The sequence below is a fragment of the Herpailurus yagouaroundi genome, unplaced genomic scaffold (assembly GCF_014898765.1).
Source record: "Herpailurus yagouaroundi ecotype Mexico unplaced genomic scaffold, PumYag 159, whole genome shotgun sequence".
NCBI classification, from domain to species: Eukaryota; Metazoa; Chordata; class Mammalia; order Carnivora; family Felidae; genus Herpailurus; species Herpailurus yagouaroundi.
In genome coordinates, this window is record NW_024412400.1 from 65,888,096 (window position 1) to 65,914,299 (window position 26,204).

The window sequence follows — 26,204 nt, forward strand, 5'->3', positions numbered from 1 at the left end:
CCACTCCCCCCACCCAGGCCCTTGCTCACTTGCACCCCGCTCTCTCTCTCTCAAAACAAAACAAAACAAAACAAAACAAAAAAAAAACAGTGCTTCTCTGATGAGATATTACATTATATTTTTAAAGTTACAATGATGCGAACACAACTGCACTATTAAAGGTGGATCAATGGAAAGGATACATGTCCCTGAAATAAGAGTTTATTGTATGATAAATGTAGTACTTTAACAATTTAATAAGATTGTTAACCTATGATAATAAGATAGTTGGTTAAATACTTAGGGAAAATTAGATGTATATCCTAACCTTATATCTACATAAGTTTATAGGTAGATTCAAGAGTTGAAAGTGAAACCATCTCAAAAACCTGTAAGAAAATGGAGATGTAGGTGGTGAATGTAGAATCTGGTTATTTGTTTTTTTGATGTTGAGTTTTGGGCATTTGCTATATATTTTGGATACTAATCCCTTCTCAGATATATCAGATATATGATTCACATTTTCTCCCATTTTGTGGGTTGCTGTCTCCTATATTGAATGGTGTCTTCTGCATATTTACCAGTTTTTATGAAATCCAATTTTCTGGCTTTTGTTGTTGTTGTTACCTCTGCCTGTGGTGTTGTATTCAAGATATTGCTGCTAAATCCAGTGCCTTGAAAATTTTGACCTCTGTGTTCCTTGTCTTCAAAGGTTTTGTAGTTTTAGTTCTTATATTTAGATCTTTGATCCATTACAAGTTAATTTTTGTATATGGAGTAAGATAAGGATCCAGCTTCATTCTTTGGCTTGTGGATATTTAGTTTTCCCAGCACCATTTATTGAAAAGACTGTCCTTCTCCTGTTGAATAGTCTTGATGCCCTTGTCAAATCATTTGACCATATTATATGAGGGTTCATTTCTGGGCTCTCTAGTCTGTTTCATCCCATTCTATTCTGTTTCTTAGGACAGTACCATATTATTTTGATTACAGTAGTAGGTTTTTAAACCAAGAAATTTAAGACTTCAAACTTTGTACTTTTTCCCCCTAATATTGTTTTGGCTATTTGGGGTCCCTTGTGATTCTGTATGAATTTTGGAATGAACTTTTTTTTTTGCAAAAATATTGGGATTTTTGTAGGAATTTCATTGAAGCTGTAGATTGCTTTAGGTAGTATTGACATCTTAATATTAAATCTTCCAGTTCATGAACACAGGGTGTTTTTCTACTTATTCATGTCTTTAATTTTTTTCAGCAGCATTTTACAGTTTACAGTATATGTCTTTCATCTCTGACTAAGTTTATTCCTAAGTATTGTATTTTTTTGATGTTGTTATAATATTTATTTCTTAACAAGAAGAAAGTAAAGGCACTTTTTGTTCAAAAATAATGAAATAAAATTAATTCTCATCTAATCAGAAGAGACTTTTATCATTTGTTCATTAATAGTAATTTCTTTGAGTATCCAATGATATGGAAAAAACCAATAACATACAGCGAATTGGAAAATACAAGATATAAAACTGAATAGAATGACTCCAGTTTTGTTAAAATAAAACATTTTGTGCATATAGAAAAATATATGTAAGGAGTATGTTTAAATGTTAATAGCAAACAGTCACTACATTTGTGGAAATTTTTATTTTTAAAATTTTCTTCCAAATTTTTTATAATAGATGTGATTTTTTTTTTTTAACTTAGAAAAAAAATTGTGCGTTTAAAAAAAGGCACGGTTACCTGAATGGGGTTAGATAAGCTGTGGACTCATTAGCAAATGGATGAAGTGGAATGAGAGGGTCTAGAGCTGGCAGGGTGGATTTGCTTGTTTTAAGACAGTTTGGCAAAACCAAGCCTGTCTATGTGGGTGTCAGTGGTGAAGAGCCAAAAAGCAAGCATTTATAATTGTAGAATATAATATTTAAGGCTGTTTGTAAAGGAGCTTAACATTTTATTTCAAAGGACTACTATGCATTATCTCGTTTTATGATTCCTGTGGGTTAATTATACTAGATATTTTCTACATTTTGTAGATGAGAACATTTCCTGAAAAACCAATATTCACAGGGTTGTATAAGAGTCTCTCTAGCCACAGAATGACAGTGCTGGAGGATCGTCTTAATAGTGCTAGATTAGCGGGGGAACTTGCCGATGGCCTAGATTTATAAATTTAAAGGGCAAATTGGTATAGAAATGTGCAAAACCTTTTTGTCTAACCTGCTTTTTTTGAAAAGCCCAAATGTAATTTGAGCAAGTGATATTTTGGGTTACTTGCAGATTAGTTGTCTCATTTAAGGTTAATTTTGACCAATGGTTCTTACATGAATCTTTGACTCCTTTTAGAATGTAACATGAGCTATGAGCCCACTCCTCAGAAAAATGTCCTTTGCATTTATGCATACACAGAGATTTGCACATGATTTCAGGGAGGTTGCATACCTCCTGATTTCTATCCATTGCCACTTCTAGGATCTCTTGATCACAGGTTTAGAACCTCCAATTTAGAATCTACCTAGATGTTAATTGAGGAAGAAAGGAAAACGTAGGAGAAAGTCTATGTTTTAATTTTAGATAGATTATCTCAAGAAAATTGTTTTTGATATTGGTTTTACAGCAGGCTTTATGCTTAGACATTTGTCCACTAAGTTTCTAGCTTGTTGGTTTTAGTGTTGTTAAAAAGATTTTATACTGAGTTCTTTTTCCAGTTGCTTTGGTGTCCATGGTCCTTGCAATGAATTTTTCATTTAGTGAATGCTAATTTTTTACTATCCTTAAATTAGTACATTTCAGAGTAGAAATTATGTGAAGCATATAAAAAATCTTGAGTAACTTCATTTATATATACTTCCATGTGTATATATATGGAAGGTTTGATTTTAGAAACAGTCGTGTATTTTTATTTTCTATTTTACTTACTTATTTTAAAATAATAAAAAGTGTTATATTTTCAACAGGAGAATCTTATTTACAGTGCTGATCCAGAATCCTTTGAAGTAAATACTAAAGATATGGACAGTACATTGAGTAGGGCATCTAGAGCAATAAAAAAGACTTCAAAAAAGGTGAGTCATAGTGAGCTTATTATTTAATATGTCTCCAAGATGTATTTTTCAGAGTATATTAAAATTATATTGCCACAGACATCAGTGTAAGGATAGTCTGTATAGCAGAGCTGTTTTCTTGGTTCTAGGAAATGGCCCATAGAGGTAATAAGTTTTATTTCAGCACGTTCTATAGCGCTTGTTATCCCTTCCATTGATAGTGATACTTCTGTGACCTGTGCTTCAGTAGAAATGTACTGATGGTGGCTTAGATGCAGATATGTGTGCACTCATCTGAAATATTGTCTCAGATATTTTTCAGCAAAGGGCACATGACAGAGTCAGGAGACCTCGGATCTATTCCTAACCTTACGTATGTTTCAGTCTTCTAATGATGAAGATCACTTCCCTTCTTATCAGAGTTGAGGACTATGTAAGAATGTTGGTAATGGGCTTTTAAAAAGTAGAACTAGCATTATAATATTTTAAGCAAAATTTGCTGCCATCATCTGCTAAAGTTACAATTTTCTGTTGTTTGCTTTTGAGGGGAGGCTTTCTCCTTTATTTAACTATCTTTGTATCTCCAAGCATTTAATGTGTATGATATATAGTGGATAAACATGCTGAATAACGATTCAGTGAGCTCCTTCACTTTGTAATAAATAAATCGAGGTTCATGTGGCCTTGGGTTAGAGATTTCATGAGTAAATTTTAGCAAAATCAGATAAAAACCCAGATTTCTCCTCTTTGTAGACCCTGTTTTCCCTCCTACATTTTTTTCTCCCATCGACTATGGTCCTTTATGAATGCAGAATGGAATAGTCTACAGTGTACTACCACAACTTTTCACTGTTTTGTCCAAAGAGATTCTAATTCTGCCATATAATCTTTGTAGAAAATCTTCATGTGTATTTGGCTTTGTTTATGTTCTTACCAGTTATATTAGATTTATTAGGCTTAACTTATTAGGCTTAATTAATCGTAACTTGTTTTAACTGTAGGTTACAAGAGCGTTCTCTTTCTCCAAAACTCCAAAAAGAGCTCTGCGAAGAGCCCTCATGACATCCCAAAGCTCAGTGGAGGGAAGAAGTCCTTCCAGCAATGACAAGCATGTAATGAGTCGTCTGTCTAGCACATCATCATTAGCAGTAAGTGACTTTGATCTAATGGGCTAAATGACTTACTCACATTTATGGAGTTGGTATGGAGTTTGTTAACTTTTTGAAGATGGAAATGTTAATACCTCCATTTTTTTTTAATCTCTAAACTTCTAACTTGTTTATTGGGTAAAGGTAACTGAGAAAAACTTCACTTAATGAACTAGAGATATAAAGTGTAGTTCGATATGAAATTTTATTGGGATTGAGATACATTAAAAAATCTCTCAGAAAAGAAACCTATTTTAATGAGTCCCATCACTTTAACTCATGTAAATAATGATGGTTCTGTTTATGTAGATTGGCTCCAATAAGATAGCGGAGATTGAGGGGTTTTTTTAAACCTAGAGGTTTTTTTTAAAAACCTAGTTCTGTGACGAGTAGAATATAAACTCTGAAGCTGAAGGATGATATGGATTCTAAATTCATGTGTATATTTTTAAATGTTTCCTGAATAATTCAAATTTCTAGTGGTGTTAGATGTATTTGATATTTAATATTGGGGACATTTCTAACATTCTAAGTATGTGAGTGATGTATTTGTTGTTTGTAAAATTATTATTGATCTAACCTACTAAGGTTAACAAAAGCAAGTAACACTTCTTTTTTTTTTTTTAAGGTGTTTTTTTTTTTTTTTTTATATTTTTTTTTTTTTTAAAAAGTATAATTTTAAAAAAACAATTAAAAATTTTTTTTTTTTTTTTAAGGTGTTTTTTTTTTTTTTTTTTATGTTTATTTTATTTTTGAGAGAGAGAGAGAGTGAGTACCCAAACATAAGCAGGGGAGGGGAAGAGACAGAGAGCGAGACATAGAATCTGAAGCAGGCTCCAGGCTCTGAGCTGTCAGCACAGAGCCCAACCCGGGGCTCAAACTCACAAACCTGTGAGATCATGACCTGAGCTGAGGTTGGCGCTCAACCAACTGAGCCACCCAGGTGCCCCAAGTGACTGTCACTTCTTAGTTGTGTGTCCTTCAGCAAGTTTCTTGTTCTCTTATCTTCCTTTTTGCAGCTGAGAAAAAAAGAGGTTAATAGTACTTAACCATATAGTTCTATTATAAGGATTAAATACACACACATACACACACATATATGTATGATGTGATTTTATATGAGAGGCAATTTGAATAGTGGTTAAGAGCATGAACTCTGGAACTCACATGTTCAAATCCTGGCTCAGCTATTTGCTAGCTGTAGGACTTTTGGCAAGTTATTTAAGGTCTCTCTGTTTCAATTTCACTATTAGTAAGATGAATTTAAAGTAGTAGCTGCAAGGATTATATAAGTTAATATATGAGAAGTGCTTTGAACAGTACCTGGCACATCATGAATGGTCTAGAGTTTTATGAGTGGTCACCTCTTATATAAAATTTATAGATAAGGTACATAATATTCAATAATTCTTATTTTTTTTAAAGCCAATTAAGTCTTGGTTAATACATCAAAGACTTACAGTTGAATCTATGAGTATGTTTATAAAAATTTTGGATGAAGGTTAGCCTTCCAATGGGAGCGAAGTTGTGCCTGATATTATAAATTTGTGCAAAGAAATTTGATAAATGAAAATGAATTAAAATGGACAAAATACAGTTAGGCCAAAGTACTATCCCTTGTTTACTTCCTGCATCTATAGTAACTATTATAAACATTTCTCTTCAAATGAATATAATTGGACTTTATGGAAAATTTTTAGAAAATTATTTATAATTTTGTCACTCCTATGTAGATAATATAAGAAGTACCTAAAATATCTTTAAGACATTCATGTCCTCTTCTCAATTGCTTATTTCTGTTCTAACAGATTGCCCATTTTGTTTCCACAAGCAATACAGTTGGATTTACTAAGTATGCTTATGTACAGTGCTCAAACTCTACTGGTGGGCGCTCTCAAAACTCCTGGTTTTGATCTATACGTCATTCTACCTCACAAGCTAGCTTTTCAGAGATACTAGATGGAACTGTTGATTTTTCAAATTTGCAAAAAAGTCCTATCCAAGTCATCTTTGACATTTGTGAAGAATTAGGAGATATGCCAGCCAGTAATGGAAACAAGCCTCGTGAAGTTTAATGTGAGCTTATTAGCTATTTGAAATGTGTATTTGTGAAAAAAGAAAGTATTCTTTCTTCATTGAATCTTTATTAGGTGGGTGGGGACTTTTGAATTCACAACTTTATACCTTCTTTGAATTCACAACAGGTTAGGCTTACTAGAGTTTGTGCTATGTGTTAGGTGTATTGACACATAAAGATATTTTTTGGTAGGTAATTTACTCTTAAGTCCAGAAAAAAGTCAATCCCATTAGAAATTTTCCTGTTTATGAAAATGATCGTTTTAAAGAATAGTAATAATTGTGATCTAAAATGGATTTTTATTCCAAATCTGATTCTTAATCTTAGATTTATGGCACTTACATAAAATTTTGCTTTTTAATATGGCAGATCATAAATGTTTCACCTAAAAATAAAGTAAGATTTTATACTATCTACTTAAATCATCTTTGTTATCATTTGAATGGCAGTACTTTACCAACCCAGCTCTTTAAGCACTACATTTTACTACCTTGTTGATGAGAACTTACAGCCAGCTACCTGCGGAGTCTTAGTATGGTTAGCCATTCATATGGTATGTTAAAATAAAGTAGTAGCTTTCTTTAGAACTCATTTTGATTTACACGCACTCTTAGATTTTGGCTGTTCTTGTGCATGTTTTTTTGTTATTGTTGAAAATTCTGAGGATATTTAACTTTGACCTCTGAAACCATAAGTTTAGATAGCTTAGTAACTTAATCTCTATTATAAGAAGTGCTGCTATTTTGCTTTTTATATGGAGCAAACTTACACACACACACACACACACACACACACACACACACACCTATGTATGGGTTGTGCACATGATACAGACTCTCTAGGAGTATATGACCTTTAATCATAGAGAATTATTTCTCATGAAGTAATTTCACTCCTCTGAATTTTGCTTTATGATTAAGAAGAAACTACTAGGGTTTGTTTTTTTTACCTCAAAAACTTACTAATTTATAAACTTTTAAAATAACCTGAAGTTATTTTAGTAGCTTCCTGGCAGTAAGCCAGTATCTATTCCATTTGAGTTAATATGTAGTTAACTAGTCCATTTTTTTTTCAGAATGCTAAAATAGTTTTATGTTTTCTCCCTATCCCCCCCTAATTTAAATTCTTTTATTTATTTGAAGAGTTTAGAATTTTCAGATGTTTTTTAATTAATTGTATTAATTTTAAAATGATATGCATGATCCTAAACTGTGTTATACTTTTTTAAAAGAAAACTTTTAAGTATAAAATATTTGTCTTGTTTTTACAGGGTATCCCATCACCCTCCCTTGTCAGCCTGCCTTCCTTCTTTGAAAGGAGAAGTCATACTTTAAGTCGATCTACAACTCATTTGATATGAAGCTTAAAAAATCTTAATTTAGAGCAACTTAAAAACACTTCATACTTAAACTGACTTAAATGGTACTTGTCATTAGCACTTGGGGAAAGCTGGAAAGAATGTAGGTAACACTAAACTATGCCATTTGATTTTCTTCTTTAAAGTGTAAGGTTAACCTCTTACATTTTTTTAAGTAATTCATGTAAAAAATTATATTGATTTTGATGTAATTTTTCTCTTCCCTCGAGTCCTTCATTCAAAGACCAATAATTTAAGTTATTCACGATATTAGTAGCTTTGCAACTTGATAACAGTAAATAAATTTTATTGGTGGATGCGAAATACCGCTGTGAATCTCTTTGTATATAGTGTCAATGAATGAATTTTTGGAAATACCTATTTGTGTATCTCAATTTGTGAAGAAATTAAGTGATATCACAGTACTTACTAGATAAAAAACCACAGATTCCTGATTAATAGTGGGGACTTGTTTCACATGTGCTATTTGAAATAGTTGTTTAACTGCTTCTGTTGCAGTTTATTTTATTCTCAAGTGTTTTCGAGATCTAGAGTGGATTTTTAAAGATTTGCCCTTATTAATAAGAATAATGGTTAAAGGAGATTGTTTCAAAATACTTTTACAAATTGAGATAAGGACAGAAAGATTAAAGAATAATGTATACTTTGTCAAACATGATATTAGGGTATACTTATAACTTTTTCAGAGACCATATATTTTCGGTGATTTTAGCCACTAGCAAATCTTCACTTAGTTTGATAGTGTGTGAAATTTTATTGTGAAGGATAAGACCATGGGAGAAGTTGTGGGATAGAGTGTTTATACTTTTTATGAAATAATTCTAAAGTTGGCACCAGTTTTACTAATTTGCTGTAAAATACATAGGTATGTGTATGGTCTACCTTTTATTTTGGTCCTATAATTAAATGTAAAATCAAAATACATTTATTTGCTGTTGTAAAATATTTTTCAAACCCCGATGTTAATTTTCACAATAGTTTTTGTTTTTGTTTTATAGTCCGTGATAACAAAATAATCAAGTTCCTATGAATAAATGCACTTTTAGTTCCTATCTGTAGGGAGTACTGCAAACATTTAATTGTCATTTAACAATTTCAATCATCTCCTTTATTAGTATAACTGACTATATAGATTTTTTTCTGTGCCACATATTTGCCATTTTTAAATAGTAAATGACTATTGATATATTTTAAAAGCAGTGTATTAGTAAGAACTTTGTAAATAAATACTTAAAACTCAAGTATATCTTGTTTCATGTTTTAAACAATTCTTTTACACAGATTTTCATAGCTCGGTATGAATGCTTGCATCTACCTCTGCTCTCATATATTTGCTTGCGTATTTATTTGCCTATTCCTTTCTCCATTAATATTTTTGACCGTTACATCTACTGAGCTTTATGTAGGATGACAGCTTTTAATCTAGAATCTATTTTGCAGAATGGGTGTAGTGAATCCTATGATAGTTTATATAAAATTTTGTGTTTATGTGCATGTATGCATTTTTCTGGCGGAAATTACACAGCTTTTATCATTTTATTAGAAATGGAGCTGTGATTCCCTCCAAAAGTATGGTGTTTCCAGTGAGAGAAAATAACCTGAGATAAGGCATGAAGTTGGAAACATATTGGATGAACACTGGCAAAATATTAGCAGGTAGTTAATTTTAACTTTAAAAGGAATGCCTCTAGTTTTTCTCATGATACCTGCTCTACAACTAGTATTTTTGTTATATCCCCGTTATCAATTAAAGACTGTTTGTATGGGGGTGCATGGGTGGCGCAGTCAGTTAGGTATCCACTTTCAACTCAGGTCATTATCTTATGATTTGTGAGTTCAAGCCCCACATCGGGCTGTCAGCACAGAACCCACTTCACATCTGCTTCTCTTTCTGCTCGAAATTCTTCTCTCTCTCAAAAATAAATAAACATGAAAAAAAAAAAAGACTGTATACTTAATCTGTTAAGATGCTTTATCATGTATGGATATTAAATATAATTAAGCTTTCCTTCTCTATTGAGAACATGTTTTATTTAGTGATCTTTAATCAGTTGCATTACAGTAATACATTTTGTAATGTTAATCTATTCTTGTATTTGCAGGCTACACCATATAATTTTCCACATGAGGTATTAAACATAGAACCATAACAATAAAGAATCACATTTATGAAAGAGATGTAAGAAAATGTTAACTCTATAACAAATTTGAAAATCTGGAGGACCTAGACAAAGTATAGCCAAAGTTGACTCAAGAGGAAGTAGAGAATTCTAATGGCCCAATAAATAGCACAAGTTAAATATGCACTGCTAAAAAAAAGATGCAAATTCCAAATGATTTTAAAGCTGAGTGCCAGCATTTAAAGACTACTTAATGTATAGTAATAGTCATACTTTGCAGAATTAAAAAAGATTGTCAGCTATCCAGTTCATTTTGTGAAGTTAACATAAACTTTATATTAACGTTTTAAAAGGATAATGTAAGAAAGAGAAGTACTGATTAATTTCAATTATGAATATAGAAGCATAAATTAAATTATTAACAATTAAGTCTAGAAGTATAATTAAAATAACAGTCCAGCCAAATATATGACCATTGGACTGATTAATAAACATGGTAAGTCTAGATCGACATAATGATCATGGTAAATGGAACATACTTCTCTTGACTGAAGGAAGAAGGATCAGTCATGTGACATACAACATGATTACAGGATAATGGTGCATTACATTGATTTGAAATCTGAATATATCCTCATCTATTGCTTTAGCCTTCTTAGACTAAAACAGTTTGATTCAAGTTTATATCTCAACTCAGTACCATTAGGGAGCCAAAATGGGAATCAGTTTCCTAGATGGCTGCAATATTAATGCTAAAGAGCCTTTTGAATTGTTTTAGGGATTTTACTGCATCAAATAGTGTTCTTTCAAGAATACAAATGTGGTTCAGCATTTGGAAGTTTACCAGTATGTCTTATTGACAGTTTATAGGAGAAAAAAAAAATGACATCAATATTTTCTATAAGGTCATTTAGTAAAATTCAGCCACTGTTCTTCATAAAATTTCAACTAAGGACTTTTGGGCAATATGACTAAATACATTCAGAGTGGGTGTCCTTCTAAAAGAAAAATTAAACGTTTATGAAATATTTATTTACTTAGAAAGCACGTGCAAGCAGGGGAGGGGCAGAGAAAGAGAGAGAGAGGGAGACAGGATCCTGAAGCAGTCCCTGCGCTATTAGCACTGAGCCTTAGCAGGGCTTGAACGCACAAGATCGTGATCTGAGCCGAAGTTCGTTGCTTAAACAACTGAGCCAGCCAGGCTGAAATATAATTTAAAAATAATTTTAGTATATAACTGAGGTTAAAAGAAAAATATGGAAATCTCCAGGTGTGGGAAATTGATAGAAATCTAAGCCAATCAATCAAAATACAGGTTTGTGTTTGTGGTGTGTAAATGACAAGTTGTGTCTAGAATGTATGTGCATATACCAAGGGTTAAGAATGATCAATCAGTTGAAGGAGTGAGAGAACTTACTCTATCAGAAACAAGGTTTATTATAAAACTAATAATCAGGGGCTCCTGGATAGTTGAGTCAGTTAAGCGTCCAACTCTTGGTTTTGGCTCAGGTCATGATTTCACAGTTTGTGAGATCAAGCCCCTGCATTGGGCTCTGTGCTGATAGATGGAAACTGCTTGGGATTTTGTGTCTCTGTCTCTCTCTCTCTGCAACCCCCCTTCAAAATAATAAACATTTCACAAAAATAACTAGTAGTCAAGACAGCGAGATATTGGAAGGCTCAGTGCACTGAGCACAAAGAAATTAATGGATCATAATTGAAAACCAATAAACTAACAAAAGTGGCACTTTAAAACTGAACACAGTGAACACAATATTCAATAAATGGTGCTGAGGAAAATAGGTATCTTTTGTCTTTAAAGAGAAAAATCTAATATCTTCACACTCTATACAAAATGAATTCCAAGGGAATTAGAGATGTAAATATGAAAAGTGAAACTATAAAAATTTTACTAGATAATATAGGAGAGTATCTTAATCTGTCTGGGGCTGGAAAATGTTGCTCAAATGTGTCACTATGTTTAAGATAATTATAGTAAGAAAGACTGATAAATCTGCATTAAAATTAGGAACTTCTTGTCCTGAAAAGACATCATTAAGAGCAAAAGTCACAGAGGAGATGTTCACAATACACATAGCTGATAAGGGACTCACCTAGAAGTGGATTATAAAGAACTAAAAAGCCAAAAATATTAGACATCCCTGTAGAAAAACAAGCATTTCATAATTGAAAAAATGAAGTGGTTAATATTGCTGGATCGTATGGTAGTTCTATTTTTAATTTTTGAGGTACTTCCATACTGCTTTCCATCGTGGCTGCACCAATTTACATTTCCATCAATAATTCACAAGAGTTGGCTTTTCCCCACATTTTTACCATCTCTTGTTATCTTTTACCTTTCTGATAATAGCCAATTCTAACTGGTATGAGAGGATATCTCATTGCATTTAAATTTGCATTTTCTTGATAATTAGTGATGTTGAGCACATTTTTATACCTGTTAGCCACCTGTATGTATTTGGAAAATGTCTATTCAGGTCCTCTACTCAGTTTTAATTGGATTGTTTTCTTTCTTTGCTATTCAGTTGTATGATTATGTATTTTGGATATTACCTCCTTATCAGCTACATGATTTGCAGATATTTTCTTGTATTCATTAGATTGCCTTTTCATTTTGTTGATAGTTTCCTCTGCTGTGCAGAAGCTTTTTCATTTGATGTAGTCAAAGCTTGTGTATTTTTGCTTTTACTGGTTGTCTTTGCTTTCAGTATCAAATCCAAGCCTTACCAAGACCAGTGTCAGGGAGCTTACCACCTATGTTTTCTTCTAGGAGTTTTATGGTTTCAGGTCTTCCTTTCAAGTCTTTAATCCATTTTGAGTTAATTTTTTGTGTATGTTGAAGATAGAGGTCTAGTTTGATTCTTTTACATGTGGCTCTCCAGTTTTCCCAACACTGTTTATTGAAGAACCTGTCCTTTCCTCACTGTATAGTCTTAGCTCCTTTGTTGTAAGTTAATTGACCACATATGCATGAGTTTATTTGTGGGCTCTTTGTTTCTTCCATTGAGCAATGTATGTTTTTATGCCAATGCCATACTGTTTGTGTTACTATAGCTTTGTAATATAGTTTGAAATTGGAGGCCGGGGGTGATGGCTCCAGCTCCATTCTTTTTCAAGATTCCTTTGGCTATTTGGGTCTTCTGTGGTTCCCTATAAATTTTAGGATTGTTTCTTCTTTTCTTGTAAAAAAAATGCCATTGTAATTTTGATACAGACTGCGTTATGTTATGATTGCTTTGGATAGAGTGGACATTTTAACAGTATTCTTTCAGTCCATGAGCATGGAATATCTTTCCATTTATTTGAATCTTCTTTAACTGCTTTTATTAATGTCTTGTAGTTTCAGTGTACAGATCTTTTACCTCCTTGGTTAAATTTATTCCTAGATACTTTATTCTTTTTAATGCATCATTCCCTCCTTTTATAAAAAGGCTTTCCTCCTTTGGCTTTTGTGTCACTACTTTTTTCCCTGCTACCTGTTGAGCTACATCTCAACAGATCTCTTTAAGTGCATAAAATAATCTTTTACCATCCTTTATATGTAGATGCTCCCCAAATAATCCATCTTTGGTTTTTATTTCTTTGTTTCTTACATACACTATACTATTTTGTGTATGTATGTATGTACGTATGTATCTCTATCCCTACATCTATGTCCATGTATCTATAAAACTGTATCTATTTATAATACATCCCCTGATTTAAAACCATCTCACACTTTGTAGTTTTAAATCTGAGGTCTCTTCTCCTTCCTTCACCCCTGTAATACTGTTTTTTTTCTCTACAGCTTTCTGTGAATGGCATTACCATCCACACTATCACCTGAGCCAGACACCTGAGAATCATCCTATGTTTTGGCTTGTCTCTCTTATTCTTCATAGTCAGCCAGCTGATCCCACATCCTTAGGGTCTCATAAATGAATCCATGCCCTCATCTCTATTCCAACTGTTATGCTTTATTTCAGGCATACATGCCTTTCTCCTGGATTTATGTGGTAATCTAATCCACTCTTAGCTTCAGATCCGCAAAAGCACAATGTGGAACAAGACTTGTATTCAAGGTGGTGGTGGTGGGGGCGGAGGGGGGGAGGTTTGTTGTTTTTGAGGTGGTTTGTCTTGAGAAGTAGCAATGAAGAGACAGAGGGAAAGCCAACACAGTTTGCTTTATCAAGTTGGCCACTTGATAAAGTGAAAAAAATTTATTTGTTGTGTGAAAGGGGGAAGCATTGATTTCTCTGCTTCCATCCCCAGTTTTTTTAGGTTAGGTTTCCAGCAGTTCCAGGCAGCATGTGCATGAATGTCAAGCAATTTTGACACCACAAAGCCTCAGAAATGGCCTGGGGCAGAAGTGAGGTAGGTAGCACATACTCCAGGAATGGCTTCAGTAAGACAGAGGGGTTTTGAGGTAGATTAGGAAGTGTCTGATTTCCCTTCTCACTGATATTTTTCTTCTCCTTCTGTGGTCCATCCTTTAGAGCCAGAGTAATCTTCCCAAGCCTGTTGAAAACGTTGTGATGTCTCTGCTAGAGACTTCCAGAAAAATGTAGGCTTCTTAGCATATTACATTGGTCCTCCCTTTATGATCTGCCCCCATTCTACCTCCTTAGGGCCCTCACTCACCACTTCCTCTAGGAAACCTTCCCAGAACATTCCTCACTCTTATTCTGGCTCCTTATCTATACTGTACCCTCTTCCTCAAATGCCCACCCTCTCCTTTTTTGCTGAAATATCCTCTCCTTTAAGAAGCCTTCCTTGTCACTCTATATCTCAGGCTAGGTTAGTTCCCCTTCTGCATGTTCTAGCAGCATTCTGTGTTTGTTTGCCTTCATCACAGTACTTAAATTTTGTTACTTTTCGGGGGTCGAATTTATCTGTTAAACTAGACTGTCAATTCCTAGCACAGAACCTGACAGGTAACAGATGCTCACTAACTTGAAATTGTTCCAGTATATCGGGGAAAGTGCACCAGCTATATCACTGATGTGAAGAATAACCACATTCAGTGTATGTCTAAATACCTTTGGGGTTTTAGTTCCTCTCAGCAGGTATAAATTGAACATGTTCCTGTTAGATGTGCCATAGGAAGATGCAGATTGTAAACATCGTATGGAAGAGCGTTAGGTAAAGCGAAGAGAAAGGGAGCAGCTCTGACATGTGCAGTGGTCCAGAGAGCAGTCTTGTTGTTCCTGATGGAAACTGCTTGGCTGATCGCCTGCCTGGAAGAAGTGCGAAAGCTGATAACCTCTGTAGCAATCCATCGGAGGGAGTGTTTCAGCCATCCACATACACTGCCTCCACATGCTGAAGCTAGAAGAGCAGCCACAGGAGCCTGGATGAAATCGGGCTGCGGGCCAGGATCATTTTCGTAGAGTTTGAAAATGTGACATAAGGCACTAATATCGTACCTCCCCAGGATTTGAGCCTCGCTGCCAAGAGGAGTGGCGTTGCTGGAAATAACCCTGGGAAAGTGTGGCAGAGACCTGGGAAAATATTGTAGGCTGCGAGATTATTTTTCACTTCCAAATAAATCTGCCAGGCTGAATTCATTTGCAAAAGAATAGATTAAGCTTGATTTGTTTGGCTTTTGTGGTTTCAACTTCCCTAGAATTAATTCATGCCAAATTCATTATAACTTTATTTTTTTTAAGCAAAGAACTGTATAATTTTCTACTTGATTAAAAAATAATAAATGCTTATACTATTTCTGGTTTTAGTGTTTCTAATGGTTACTTCCCTAACTTTAAATAATAGAAAACACTGCTGTTTCTTCAACTGTCAGCTTTAGGCATTATTTATCAGCTGAACTTCTGACAGGCTGAAAAGTACTTCATCTACGTAAGCCCCCAGCTTCTACCTCCACTTTAAAACAGTTGTTATTTTTGTTTTATTTCTTTATTCTACCAGGTGGAACAGCATCTCCTAATTCCCAATGATTGTAGATAATATTAAACTTATGGGGTGCTTACTGTATGCTGGGACCCATTCTAAATACTTCATTAACTCATTTATCCTCACACTGGACCTAAGAAATCAAGATGATTTCCCCCATTTTCACACATGGAAACTGAGGCACAGAGCAGTTATGTAATTTGCACAAGGTTACAAGTTAATAAGTGGTAGTGCTGGGATGGCCTTAATATCTGTGCTATTAATTATTAAGCTCTTCCCACAGAGGAAGCTCTTAGAATGACAGCCTGCCTTCCACCCGGTCATATCTACTGCCCCCTGCCCCAGGCCTTACCGCTCTTTTTCCTTTTCATTCCCCACACATCCTGTTCACCTATAGCGAAACATTAAATTCTTTTTACTCAGTGGCTCTTCTCCCCTCAGAGGAAGCCCTCGTACCCTCCTGCCCCAGAGTTCTGGACGTGAAAATGCAGCTCCCCCAAGTCCTGGGCATTGGAGGTGAGAAGGTAGTGCAGATGGTGGGCGCGCTTCTGCGTCTGGGGCTCCGTCGTGGCAGGTGCCCTGGGACAGAGGCCTTCATGGAGGACGCTGGGGGCTGGTGATGCAGGTGGAGAGCATTAAACAGGCCGCGCCGAAATTAACTAGATGGTGTCAAGATGGTAGCAGTTACATTCTGTCACATTCTGTTAACATTTTTAAGTTTTGCAGATGTGCTTTGTAGGTGAATTCAAAGTTTGAACGTTAATGCACAGTGTTTACGTTGTTAGGATGGAGTGAATACTCTCCATTGTAGAGGCAAATACTGTTAGGATTATAAATCTGTGTTTTAACCAAAGAATGATCCTCGTATCCAGTTCAAATGGGTTTCCATTTCTTCAGCAAGGCCTCTTCCAACTGCTGAAAATCATGCCATATTTTAGTTTACATGCTTTGGGGGACATGCCTTTCTTGTAAGGCTCTTTCCCCATGTGTTCCTCTCACCTGTCCCCACACCCACAACCTCCTCACCCCCATCTCCCAGAGTGTTGTTCAGTAGAAGAATTTTAACTAATCAGTCTTCAGCACCCGATCTTCCCATCTTCCTTACCATAATATATAATAATTTAAGGCAATACAAGACCCCAAAACACCTTTATAACTATGAGAACAAAGTCAAATTATGTTCAAGATTAAGTTTAATACAAATTATTTTAAGCTAGGACTATAGACCTTTGTGATAAATATATTTATTGCCCTACCACATTACATACACAGCACACAAAAAGATAAAAGATAACAATGGCAAAAAGTAGAAATGGTAAGATGAATCTAGGATTGAGGCGGTGACTCAAAGTGCCTGCAAAGCGTCTCGAACATTTGTTAGAAGGGCACCACACATTTTGTTCTGAACATCTTAATAGCTGAGCAATAGCCAATTCCCCACTGAAGGACCATTTCCTTCAGTGAATGCAATATGAAAACGAACAATTCGCTGTGGAGAAGACCTATTTCTGGAACAAATACTGGGGCAAGTTACAACTTCCTGTGGGCTCTGGTAAGGAAGGCATGTTTCATGTTGGAGTATGATGTCCTCCCTAACTTACTTAAGTAATGATAGCAATGTGATGCATATGGGAGTTGTAGAAACAGGAACAAACAGAACTTGATAGGGTTCAATTAGAAGCAACTTCATTCTCCTGCTCCCCGTACCGCAATCACTATCCATTTAATACCTGTTGATTTTCCCCATGCCTTTTTTTGAAGTTTAGGACATGGTTCCTTGGGTTTTCTCATCATCCTCAGAACATGAAATGTTTCCATTCACTTTTGGTCACTAGAATAGTCCCCTTTTTGTCTGGTGTGATCTGTCCACTAAATAATTGGGAGGGAACTCACAAACTTGGAATTCTCCCTGAGGGGGAAAGAGTTTGAACCCCATGTTAGACACCTTAACTTTTAACACCCACACCCAAGAGACAACTTCCTTTGAAATTGAACTTCCCCTTCCTCCTTCCAAGTTGGGCTGGACATCGGTAGTGGTGAAGGAGGAACAACGTCTTGTATCTTGCTTGTTTCCAGGTCCTGAAATTTTCTTTCTCTCCTTTACTACACTCTGCCCCCCTACCCCTGTGACTAAGTTTGGGATTGTTCTGATCTGGGGAAGGGAGAAGAAGCTGGGTCAGGAAGCATCTTACTTACCTGGCAGGGCTGTGACCATGCTGTTGGTGCAAGTGTGGGTATTGTCCCCTGCTGTGTGGGCTTTCCATGGGCTCTTCTACCTCCGGTGGCTGATCCTTCAGGGTGTGTTGGGCACCCGTCCTCTGTGCCCTCCACATTCCAGGAAACACATGTCAAGCTCTCTAAACGTTATCCTCAAATCTCTTTTTTCTCCAAGCTTGAGGTAAAGGACAAACATCCTTCTTCACGCCAAAGGAGGGGAAGAGAAAATGTCACAGCACTGGTAGGTTTTCTTTATTCACCTCTTTTACAAAATCTTTTTTTTTTTTCCTTTTTAAAAAATGTTTACATATTTTTGAGAGAGAGACAGAGTGTGATCGGGGGAGGGACAGAGAAAAAGGGAGACACAGAATCCAAAGCAGGATCTAGGCTTTGAGTGGTCAGCACAGAGCAGGGCTTGAACTCATGAACGGTGAGATCATGCTATCATGACCTGAGCCAAAGTCGATGGACTGACTGAGCCACCCAGGCGCCTCTACGAAACTCTTTTATACCTTTGATGTGGTATTCATCTCAAGGTAGAAAAGTCAGCTTTTTGGTGGCCTCTGTTGAACCAGATTCAAAAAAGAGTCCCATTTTAATACTTTGTTATATTTTAAATAAAGTTCTGCAGTATAAGTGGATGAGAAATATAGTTAAAGTTCCTTTTTACTTTGAGGACCAAAACAATGTGGTTCATGTGTAAGGTACTCTGCTGGCTGGGGTAGATGGCATTTTATTCTATTGATTTATCTCGTTTTCCCATGTAAACTACAAAAATGGATACATACTCATTTTGGAGAGATTAGAAGCATTAATGAACAAAAAAAATTTTAAAACTACTGTCCCATCTTTTAGAGATAGTTACTATTAACCTTGGCTTATAGGCTTTCATATTCTTCTCACACTATAGTGGATATGTCTTGCCTTCTGAATCTCGCTATCCAAATCTTTGTTGAAATGATATAACCTTTTTCCCCCCAAAATCCACTATCTGAAAAGAGAACTTGTTACAGCAAATCCACATTGTCACAGCAGAAAAACTGCTTGATTTGTGCATAAAATCAGAGGAGAAAACAGAGCACATGGCAGTGGTTCTTGGCTCTTGCTTTGATCATCCCGAATCCTGTGCTCGCATGGTTAAACCATGTTGTGTGTTCTCTCATCAGATTCCCCACATTATTACATGAAAATGTCTCTGAGAATGCTAAAAAGCCTGTGAAGGAAGTAGATGGGCCCATGAATTGCAGAAAACTATTGACAGAGGTGATTGAACCACAAAGCCAGTTTTTAATGTTGACGAAACCAGGCTGTTCTTGAAGCGAATGCTATCTTGTATGTTCATTTCAGGAAAGGAGCCAAAAATGCCAGAATAAACCATCCAAAATAGGCTAATGTTGCTTTAAAGTGAATATGATGTTAAGCTAAAACCTCGGCTGCTGAATCCCTTCAAAAACCCCACTGCCTTTTAGGGACTATTGAAGAGTGACTTGTCTGTTATGTGATACTCCACTCCTAAAGATTAGGTGACCAAGTCTGTATTCGGTGATTACTTGAGGGGCTAACTGCCTCTATTCATCAGAGGGTACACTGGGATGGAAAACTTGCAAACAAGGCTCTTTTGATAATAGACAATGCTCCCAGATGTCCTTCAATGTTGACAATTATGGAGATAATATCACAGCGGTCTTTTTCCTCCCAGCATTATGTCATTATGGTAGCCTCCGGGCCTAAGGGTGGCTGCAGCCTTCAAGGCATATTGTTTACAGATGGTGATGCAGTCTGTGGCGCTTAGATGCTGATAAATGGTCTGATGATGCAGGCAACACTGCTTCGATTAAGGATTTATGGAAGGGTTTGACATTCAGAAGGTCTTCAAATTTATCAACTGGGTTTGGCATGTATCATAACAAACAATGAATATAGTATGGGAGAAAGTAGTCCCGCAATTGTTGCTGACTTTCAAGGTTTGGAGCAAGTGATTAACGCAAAACAAAAATCCTAAATCTTGTGAAGAAGGCTAGATTTAGTGAAGTGGCTGGTACAAAGAACTTACGACCAAGCCACTTGTTTAACTTGATGTTCATTCTAGGTCAAAGGAAGAGAAAAAAGCAGAGCCGGAAATACTTGTTGCTGCTCTTTAGAGAACTTGGAATTATGCAGAGAAATGATTGCTCTTGCAAGTTTTGTTCTGTTGCTCCACGGCCATCTACCATTTTAGATAATGGTTCACAGTCATCCACTTTTAGAGATTCAAGTGCCAAAAAGAGACAACTGGCCGTGAGAATCTTGGGCTTGAGCACAGGTGGACCGCAGGTGTTTGCTCCTTCACTTGCGGTCCCAACTCACTCCTGCTCACCGTCATCATCCAATCTGAGCAGCATCTGTGTCTACCTAACTGCAGCCTCTGCCTTCCTCTCCCTGAACTACTGATTTCATAAGTAATCATTTAAAGACAGTTTCCATGCTTGCTTAACTGTTATTTGTATTCACAATGTAACTTTAAAATATATAGTAGCTTTAAACTTACATTATAGTGTGTGCTTGTTGCAGTACAGAAGGAAAACTAATTTCTACTGCATTGTTGCATATTCCATGAAGATATATACATTAAAAAGCCCATTAAGAAGTAAATAATTATGTAGTTGACATTTTATATATTTACGCAGAAGTCCTTGGCAATATTATTATATGTAGGTGTTCAAGAATATTTAGTTACATTTTGGAAAATTTGTTGGGGTTTTTGGATGGGCTTAAAACAGATTATAATTTTTCCCATTCCCAATAGTGGAATACATATAGCTCACTCTCCCACTACTTCCACATTTGATATCCAACATATCAAACCAGAGAAGGATTAGATTCAAAGAATAAGCAATGCCTATATACAAATGTATCTATATTTTACAAAAATTGAGTTACTAATCGTATTGATTTGAACCTACTTTTCTTTTTTCTTTTTCCTTTAAGTAATCTCTACACCCAACATGGAGCTTGAATTTATCACCCCAAGATCAAGAGTTGCAAGCTCTACTGACTGAGCTAGCCAGGCGCCCCTTACATCTATTTTTTTTTTTTTTTTAATGTTTACTTATTTTCGAGAGAGAGAGAAACAGAGTGTGAGTGTGGGAGGGACAGAGAGAGAGGGAGGCACAGAATCCGAAGCAGGCTCCAGGCTCTTAACTGTCAGCACAGAGCCCGACATGGGGCTTGAAGTCATACACTGTGAGATCATGACTTGAGCCAAAGTTGGCGGCTTAACCGACTGAGACACCGAGGCACCCCTGAATCTGCTCTTTTTGCAACGTATTGTGACCATATCTCTATGTAAATAGTAGATATCGATTATAAAATGTATGCATTTACCCTGTTTGTAATGGATATGCGTATGTGTAATGGATAAGCCATGCCTCAGAATGTCTGGCATACCCACAGCTTCCTGCTGATGATCTCTTGTCCATGGCCCTCTGTTGAAGGAGCAGGAACATATTGTTTCTTACAAATGGGGAACTGTTTCTTATTGCCTGACTCCACCACTCTGGTCAGAAATGATTGGAGCATAGGAGGGCAATTAACCAGGGTTTGCAAACTCAAAAGCCACTAGAGGGCCAGGCAGGTAAGCAGACAGATGCATGAGACAATAGGGAGTTCACTGGAGACTGCAGAGAACTGAGCGGAGCATGTCCTGTTTTAAGGGGGAGGATAATACTCAGTTTTTGCCAACTATTCTTATCCAGGAAATAAAGACTAAGTATTGCCCAAATCTTTGGATTTTCAAGAAGAGCCCAAAGTTTCCACTTTTGAAATGAAATTCCCTGATCTCTCCACGGTGTGGCCAACACAGTTCAAGCCAAACAGATCATATCTATAGATGAGATTTAGTCCACATGTGGGTTGTTTGCACCCTCTAGCCCTTCTAAGAGCAATCAGTGTGTGCATATTCTAAAGGCCTAGGATCGAAGAAATGGCCTGTCACCAAACTTGCTTAATCAGGGATGATGGCAAATGACACAATCAATCATATCCTTTAGAGAATTTGTACAATATATACAAGGATTGGGTCAGCAACAGAGCAGAAGGTAGATATCCTCATGGGAGAGGTTTGCAGGAGAAAAATAAATGCCAAGAGCAGATGCCAAGAGTAAGAGAAAATTATAATTATTAGAAGTTAATAATACAGAGGGTGAGGTATTTGGTTAGCAGAAGCAGTTAGTAGCTGAGTCATGATACAGTCAGGACTAACACTCACAATGACTAGTGGACAAATACTCTGGATTTCTTGGGTTGCTGCCTGAAGAATGACTCCTTAGTTCTTTTAATTACACTCTCATCTTTGGCGGATCATTTTTTTAAGATTTAATTTTATTTATTGAGAGAGAGAGAGAGAGAGAGAGAGAGAGAGAGCCAGGGAGGGGCAGAGAGAAGGGGAGAGAGAATCCCAAGTAGGCTCAGTGCCATCGGCATGGAGCCTGACATGGTGCTTAAACTCATGAACCATGAGATCATGACCTGAGCTGAAATCAAGTGTCAGATGTTTAACCTACTGAGCCACCCAGGTGCCCCTCTTCTTTGGAGGGTCTTAATAGACGGTTGGGCTAATGCTTCCTCTGAGAATATTTTTGACTTCCCCTGAAGCACGAAAATGTGAATAAGATTCTCAACTTCATTTTGTGCCATTTACAGTTTCAATAAATATTCACTTACTTGAGACAAATTGAACATGTGTCTCTTTTATAAGCAAAAAATCCTAGTAGTATTAATGTACCATAATTTATTTAATCAATTCCTCATTGTTGAACATTAAGATTATTTCCAACTTTATACACAATTTTGTCATGAAAACCCTTATACATTCATTATAATGTACTTGATATCCCTTAGGATAAATTCTCAGAAGCAGAATTTCTTAAAGTATATATGGGCATTCTAAGGATTTTTTTTTTTTAAGTTTATTTCTTTATTTTGAGAGGGACAGAGACAGCATGAGTCGGGGACAGGCAGAGAGAGAGGGAGGCAGAGAATCCCAAGCAGGCTCTGCACTGTCAGCGAGGAGCCTGATGTGGGGCTCAAACCCACAATCCGTGAGATCATGACCTGAGCTGAAACCAAGAGTCAGACACTTAACTGACTGTGCCACCCAAGCACCCTCATTCTAAGGGATTTGATATGCATTGTCAAAGTGCCATCTAAAAAGATTTTACACACCAACAAACTATTGACACACTATGGGTAAATCTCAAAAACATGCTGAGTGAGAGAAGACAGACACCAAATAAAACATACTGTATGATTCCATACATATGGATGAAACGCTAAAAACAGGAAATCAGCTGGGGAACAGAGGGAATTGAGTGCAAGGGAACATGAGGGAACTTTCTAGAGGGATGGAAATGTCCTCTATCTTGACTGTGGTGGTGGTTACACTGATGTATACATTTGTCAAAATTCACTGAACTATACACTTCAAATGGGTGCATTTTATTGTATATATGTGTATCTGTGTAATAAATAATTTTATTTTATTAAAAAATTTTTTAACATTTATTTTTCAGAGACAGAGAGAGACAGAGCACAAGCAGGGGAGGGGCAGAGAAAGAGGGAGACACAGAATCTGAAGCAGACTCAAGTCACTGAGCTGTCAGCACAGAGCCCGATGTGGGGCTCAAACCCATGAACCGTGAGATCATGACTGAGTTGAAGTCTGAGGCTTAACCAACTGAGCCACCCAGGTGCCCTTGGTAGTAAAACAATTTAACTTCACCTCCCAAAAATAAATAAATAAGAATATTTTACAGATTTATACTCCCCATCAGCAAACTATGATATCCCTTCCCATATAATATTTGGTATTATTTTTCATTTTAATTTTTACTAATATTTTGGGTGAAAAATGTTGATTTGCTAGACTTTTCTTTAGCTTATTAACAATAATAGCTATTATTAATTTAGAGCTATGTGTCATACATTGTGCTAAGAACTTTAAAAGTTTTGGGGCACCTGGATGGCTCAGTCGGTTGGGCGGCCAACTTTGGCTCAGGTCACAATCTCGCAGTCTGTGAGTTCGAGCCCTGCGATGGGCTCTGTGCTGACAGCTCGGAGCCTGGAGCCTGCTTCGGATTCTGTGTCTCCCTCTCTCTCTGCCCCTCCCCCATTCGTGCTCTGTCTCTCTCTCTGCCTTTCAAAAATGAATAAATGCTAAAAACTTAAATGAATGAATGAATGAATAAATAAATAAATAAATAAATAAAAGTTTTATTTAATCCTACAACAACCTAAGTGGTAGCTATTATTAGAGAATGGAAACTGAGTCAAGAGAAGTTTAATGTGATCAAACATGAATACATAATGATCTGGATTACCGAATCCAGATTGTGAAGTTGGTTAACTGTTTGTTGGGGTCGCAGATGCTGTATTTTCCCCCCAGTTTCCATCTAATTTTATTTATAGTGCTGTTACGATTGATGCTAGAAGTTAAAATATTGTATATTAGTATATTTTTATAGATGCTATATTTTATATATAAAATATTTTATATATGCTATATTTTATATATAACATATAAAATATCTTATATATCAATATATTTTTTTCTTATGGATTGTTTTCATTGTCATGCTTTAGAAAGACTTCCCCATCTCAAAGTTAAAAGAAAAACCTTTCACATTTTCTCCTAAATACAAATTTTATTGTATGCAGGAGATGGAAAGGACTGTATACCTTAGGGATTATACTTCTATATCCTGATTTTTATCCTCAATGAGAATTTTCTCATATTTTTATGTATTCATCAAAAGCTTGATTTTAAATGTCTGCACAGTATTTCATTATGGCTGTCCCATTAATTATCTTCCTGTTATTGCACTGGTAGATATTTAGTTGGTCTCTAACTTTTCACAACTACTCTTTTAAACATCCTCAATGTAACTTTTTGATTGTATCTTGAGTATTTCTTCAAGGTCTATTCTTAGTAGTAAGATTGTTGAACCAAAAGGTCAGGACATTTTTGCCTTTTAAGAATTTTCTTTATAGACTTCATGTTTTTTAGAGTAGTTTTAGGTTCACCTCAAAATTGAGCTAAAATTATAGTTCTGCTATATACACCACCTGCCCCTCGACATGCACCACCTCCCCTATTATCAGCATCCCACACCAGACTGGTACACTTATTGCAATGAACCTGCATTGGTATTTCATCACCCAAAGTCTATAGTTTACATTAAGGTTCACTGTTTGTGTTTTACATTCTATGGGATTTGACAACTTTGTAATGTCATGTATCCACCATTTATAGTATCATACAGAATAGTTTCACTGCCCTAAAAATTCTCTGAAAATATGCATGGTGTGATCTCGATCTTTTTGTACTTACTTAGGGCTGATTTGTGTCCCAGTTATATGGTCTATTCTGGAGAATGTTCTATGTGCACTGGAGAAGAATGTATACTCTGCTGCTTTAGGATGAAATGCTCTGAATATATCTGTTAAGTCCATCTGGTCCAGTGTGTCATTCAAAGCCATTGTTTCTTGTTGATTTTTTGATGAGATGATCTGTCCTTTGCTGTGAGTGGGGTGTTTAAGTCTCCTACTATTATGGTATTAGTATCGATGAGTTTCTTTATGTTTGTGATTAATTGATTTATATATATGGGTGCTTCTACATTTGGCGCATAAATGTTTACAATTGTTAGGTCTTCTTGGTGGATAGACCCCTTGATTATGATATAATGCCCTCTGCATCTCTTGATACAGTCTTTATTTTCAAGTCTAGATTGTCTGATGGAAGTATGGCTACTCCAGCTTTCTTTTGTTGACCATTAGCATGATAGATGGTTCTCCATCCCCTTGTTTTCAATCTGTAGGTGTCTTTAGGTCTAAAGTGGGTCTCTTGTAAGCCGCATATAGATGGATCTTGTTTTCTTATCCATTCTGTTACCCTATGTCTTTTGATTGGAGCATTGAGTCCATTGACGTTTAGAGTGAGTACTGAAAGATATGACGTTATTGCCATTATGATGCTTGTAGAATTGGAGTTTCTGGTGGTGTTCTCTGGTCCTTTCTAATCTTTGTTGCTATTCTCTTCCCTCAGAGAGTCCCCCTTAAAATTTCTTGCAGGGCTTGTTTAGTGGTCACGAACTCCTTTAATTTTTGTTTGTCTGGAAAACTTTTTATCTCTCCTTCTATTTTGAATGACAGTCTTGCAGGATAAAGAATTCTTGGCTGCATATTTTTCTGATTCAGCACATTGAATATATCCTGCCACTCCTTTCTGGCCTGCCAAGTTTCCATGGATCAGTCTGTTGCAAACCTGATCTGTTTTCCCTTGTAGGTTAAGGACTTTTT

At 36.0% G+C, this 26,204-nt stretch overlaps 1 protein-coding gene across 6 annotated transcripts in view; it reads left to right on the plus strand.

The window, feature by feature from the left end:
- Nucleotides 1–7,923, plus strand: part of ECT2 (epithelial cell transforming 2) — a 122,575-nt gene extending 114,652 nt beyond the window's left edge. For all 6 annotated transcript variants that reach the window (XM_040480771.1, XM_040480770.1, XM_040480768.1 and 3 more), the window contains 3 exons: nt 2,931–3,038; nt 4,019–4,165; nt 7,513–7,923. In XM_040480771.1, the coding sequence (XP_040336705.1) occupies nt 2,931–3,038; nt 4,019–4,165; nt 7,513–7,602 (345 nt within the window). In that variant the 3' untranslated portion in view covers nt 7,603–7,923. The remainder of the gene's footprint in view (nt 1–2,930; nt 3,039–4,018; nt 4,166–7,512) is intronic.
- The last annotated feature ends 18,281 nt before the right edge of the window (nt 7,924–26,204 follow it).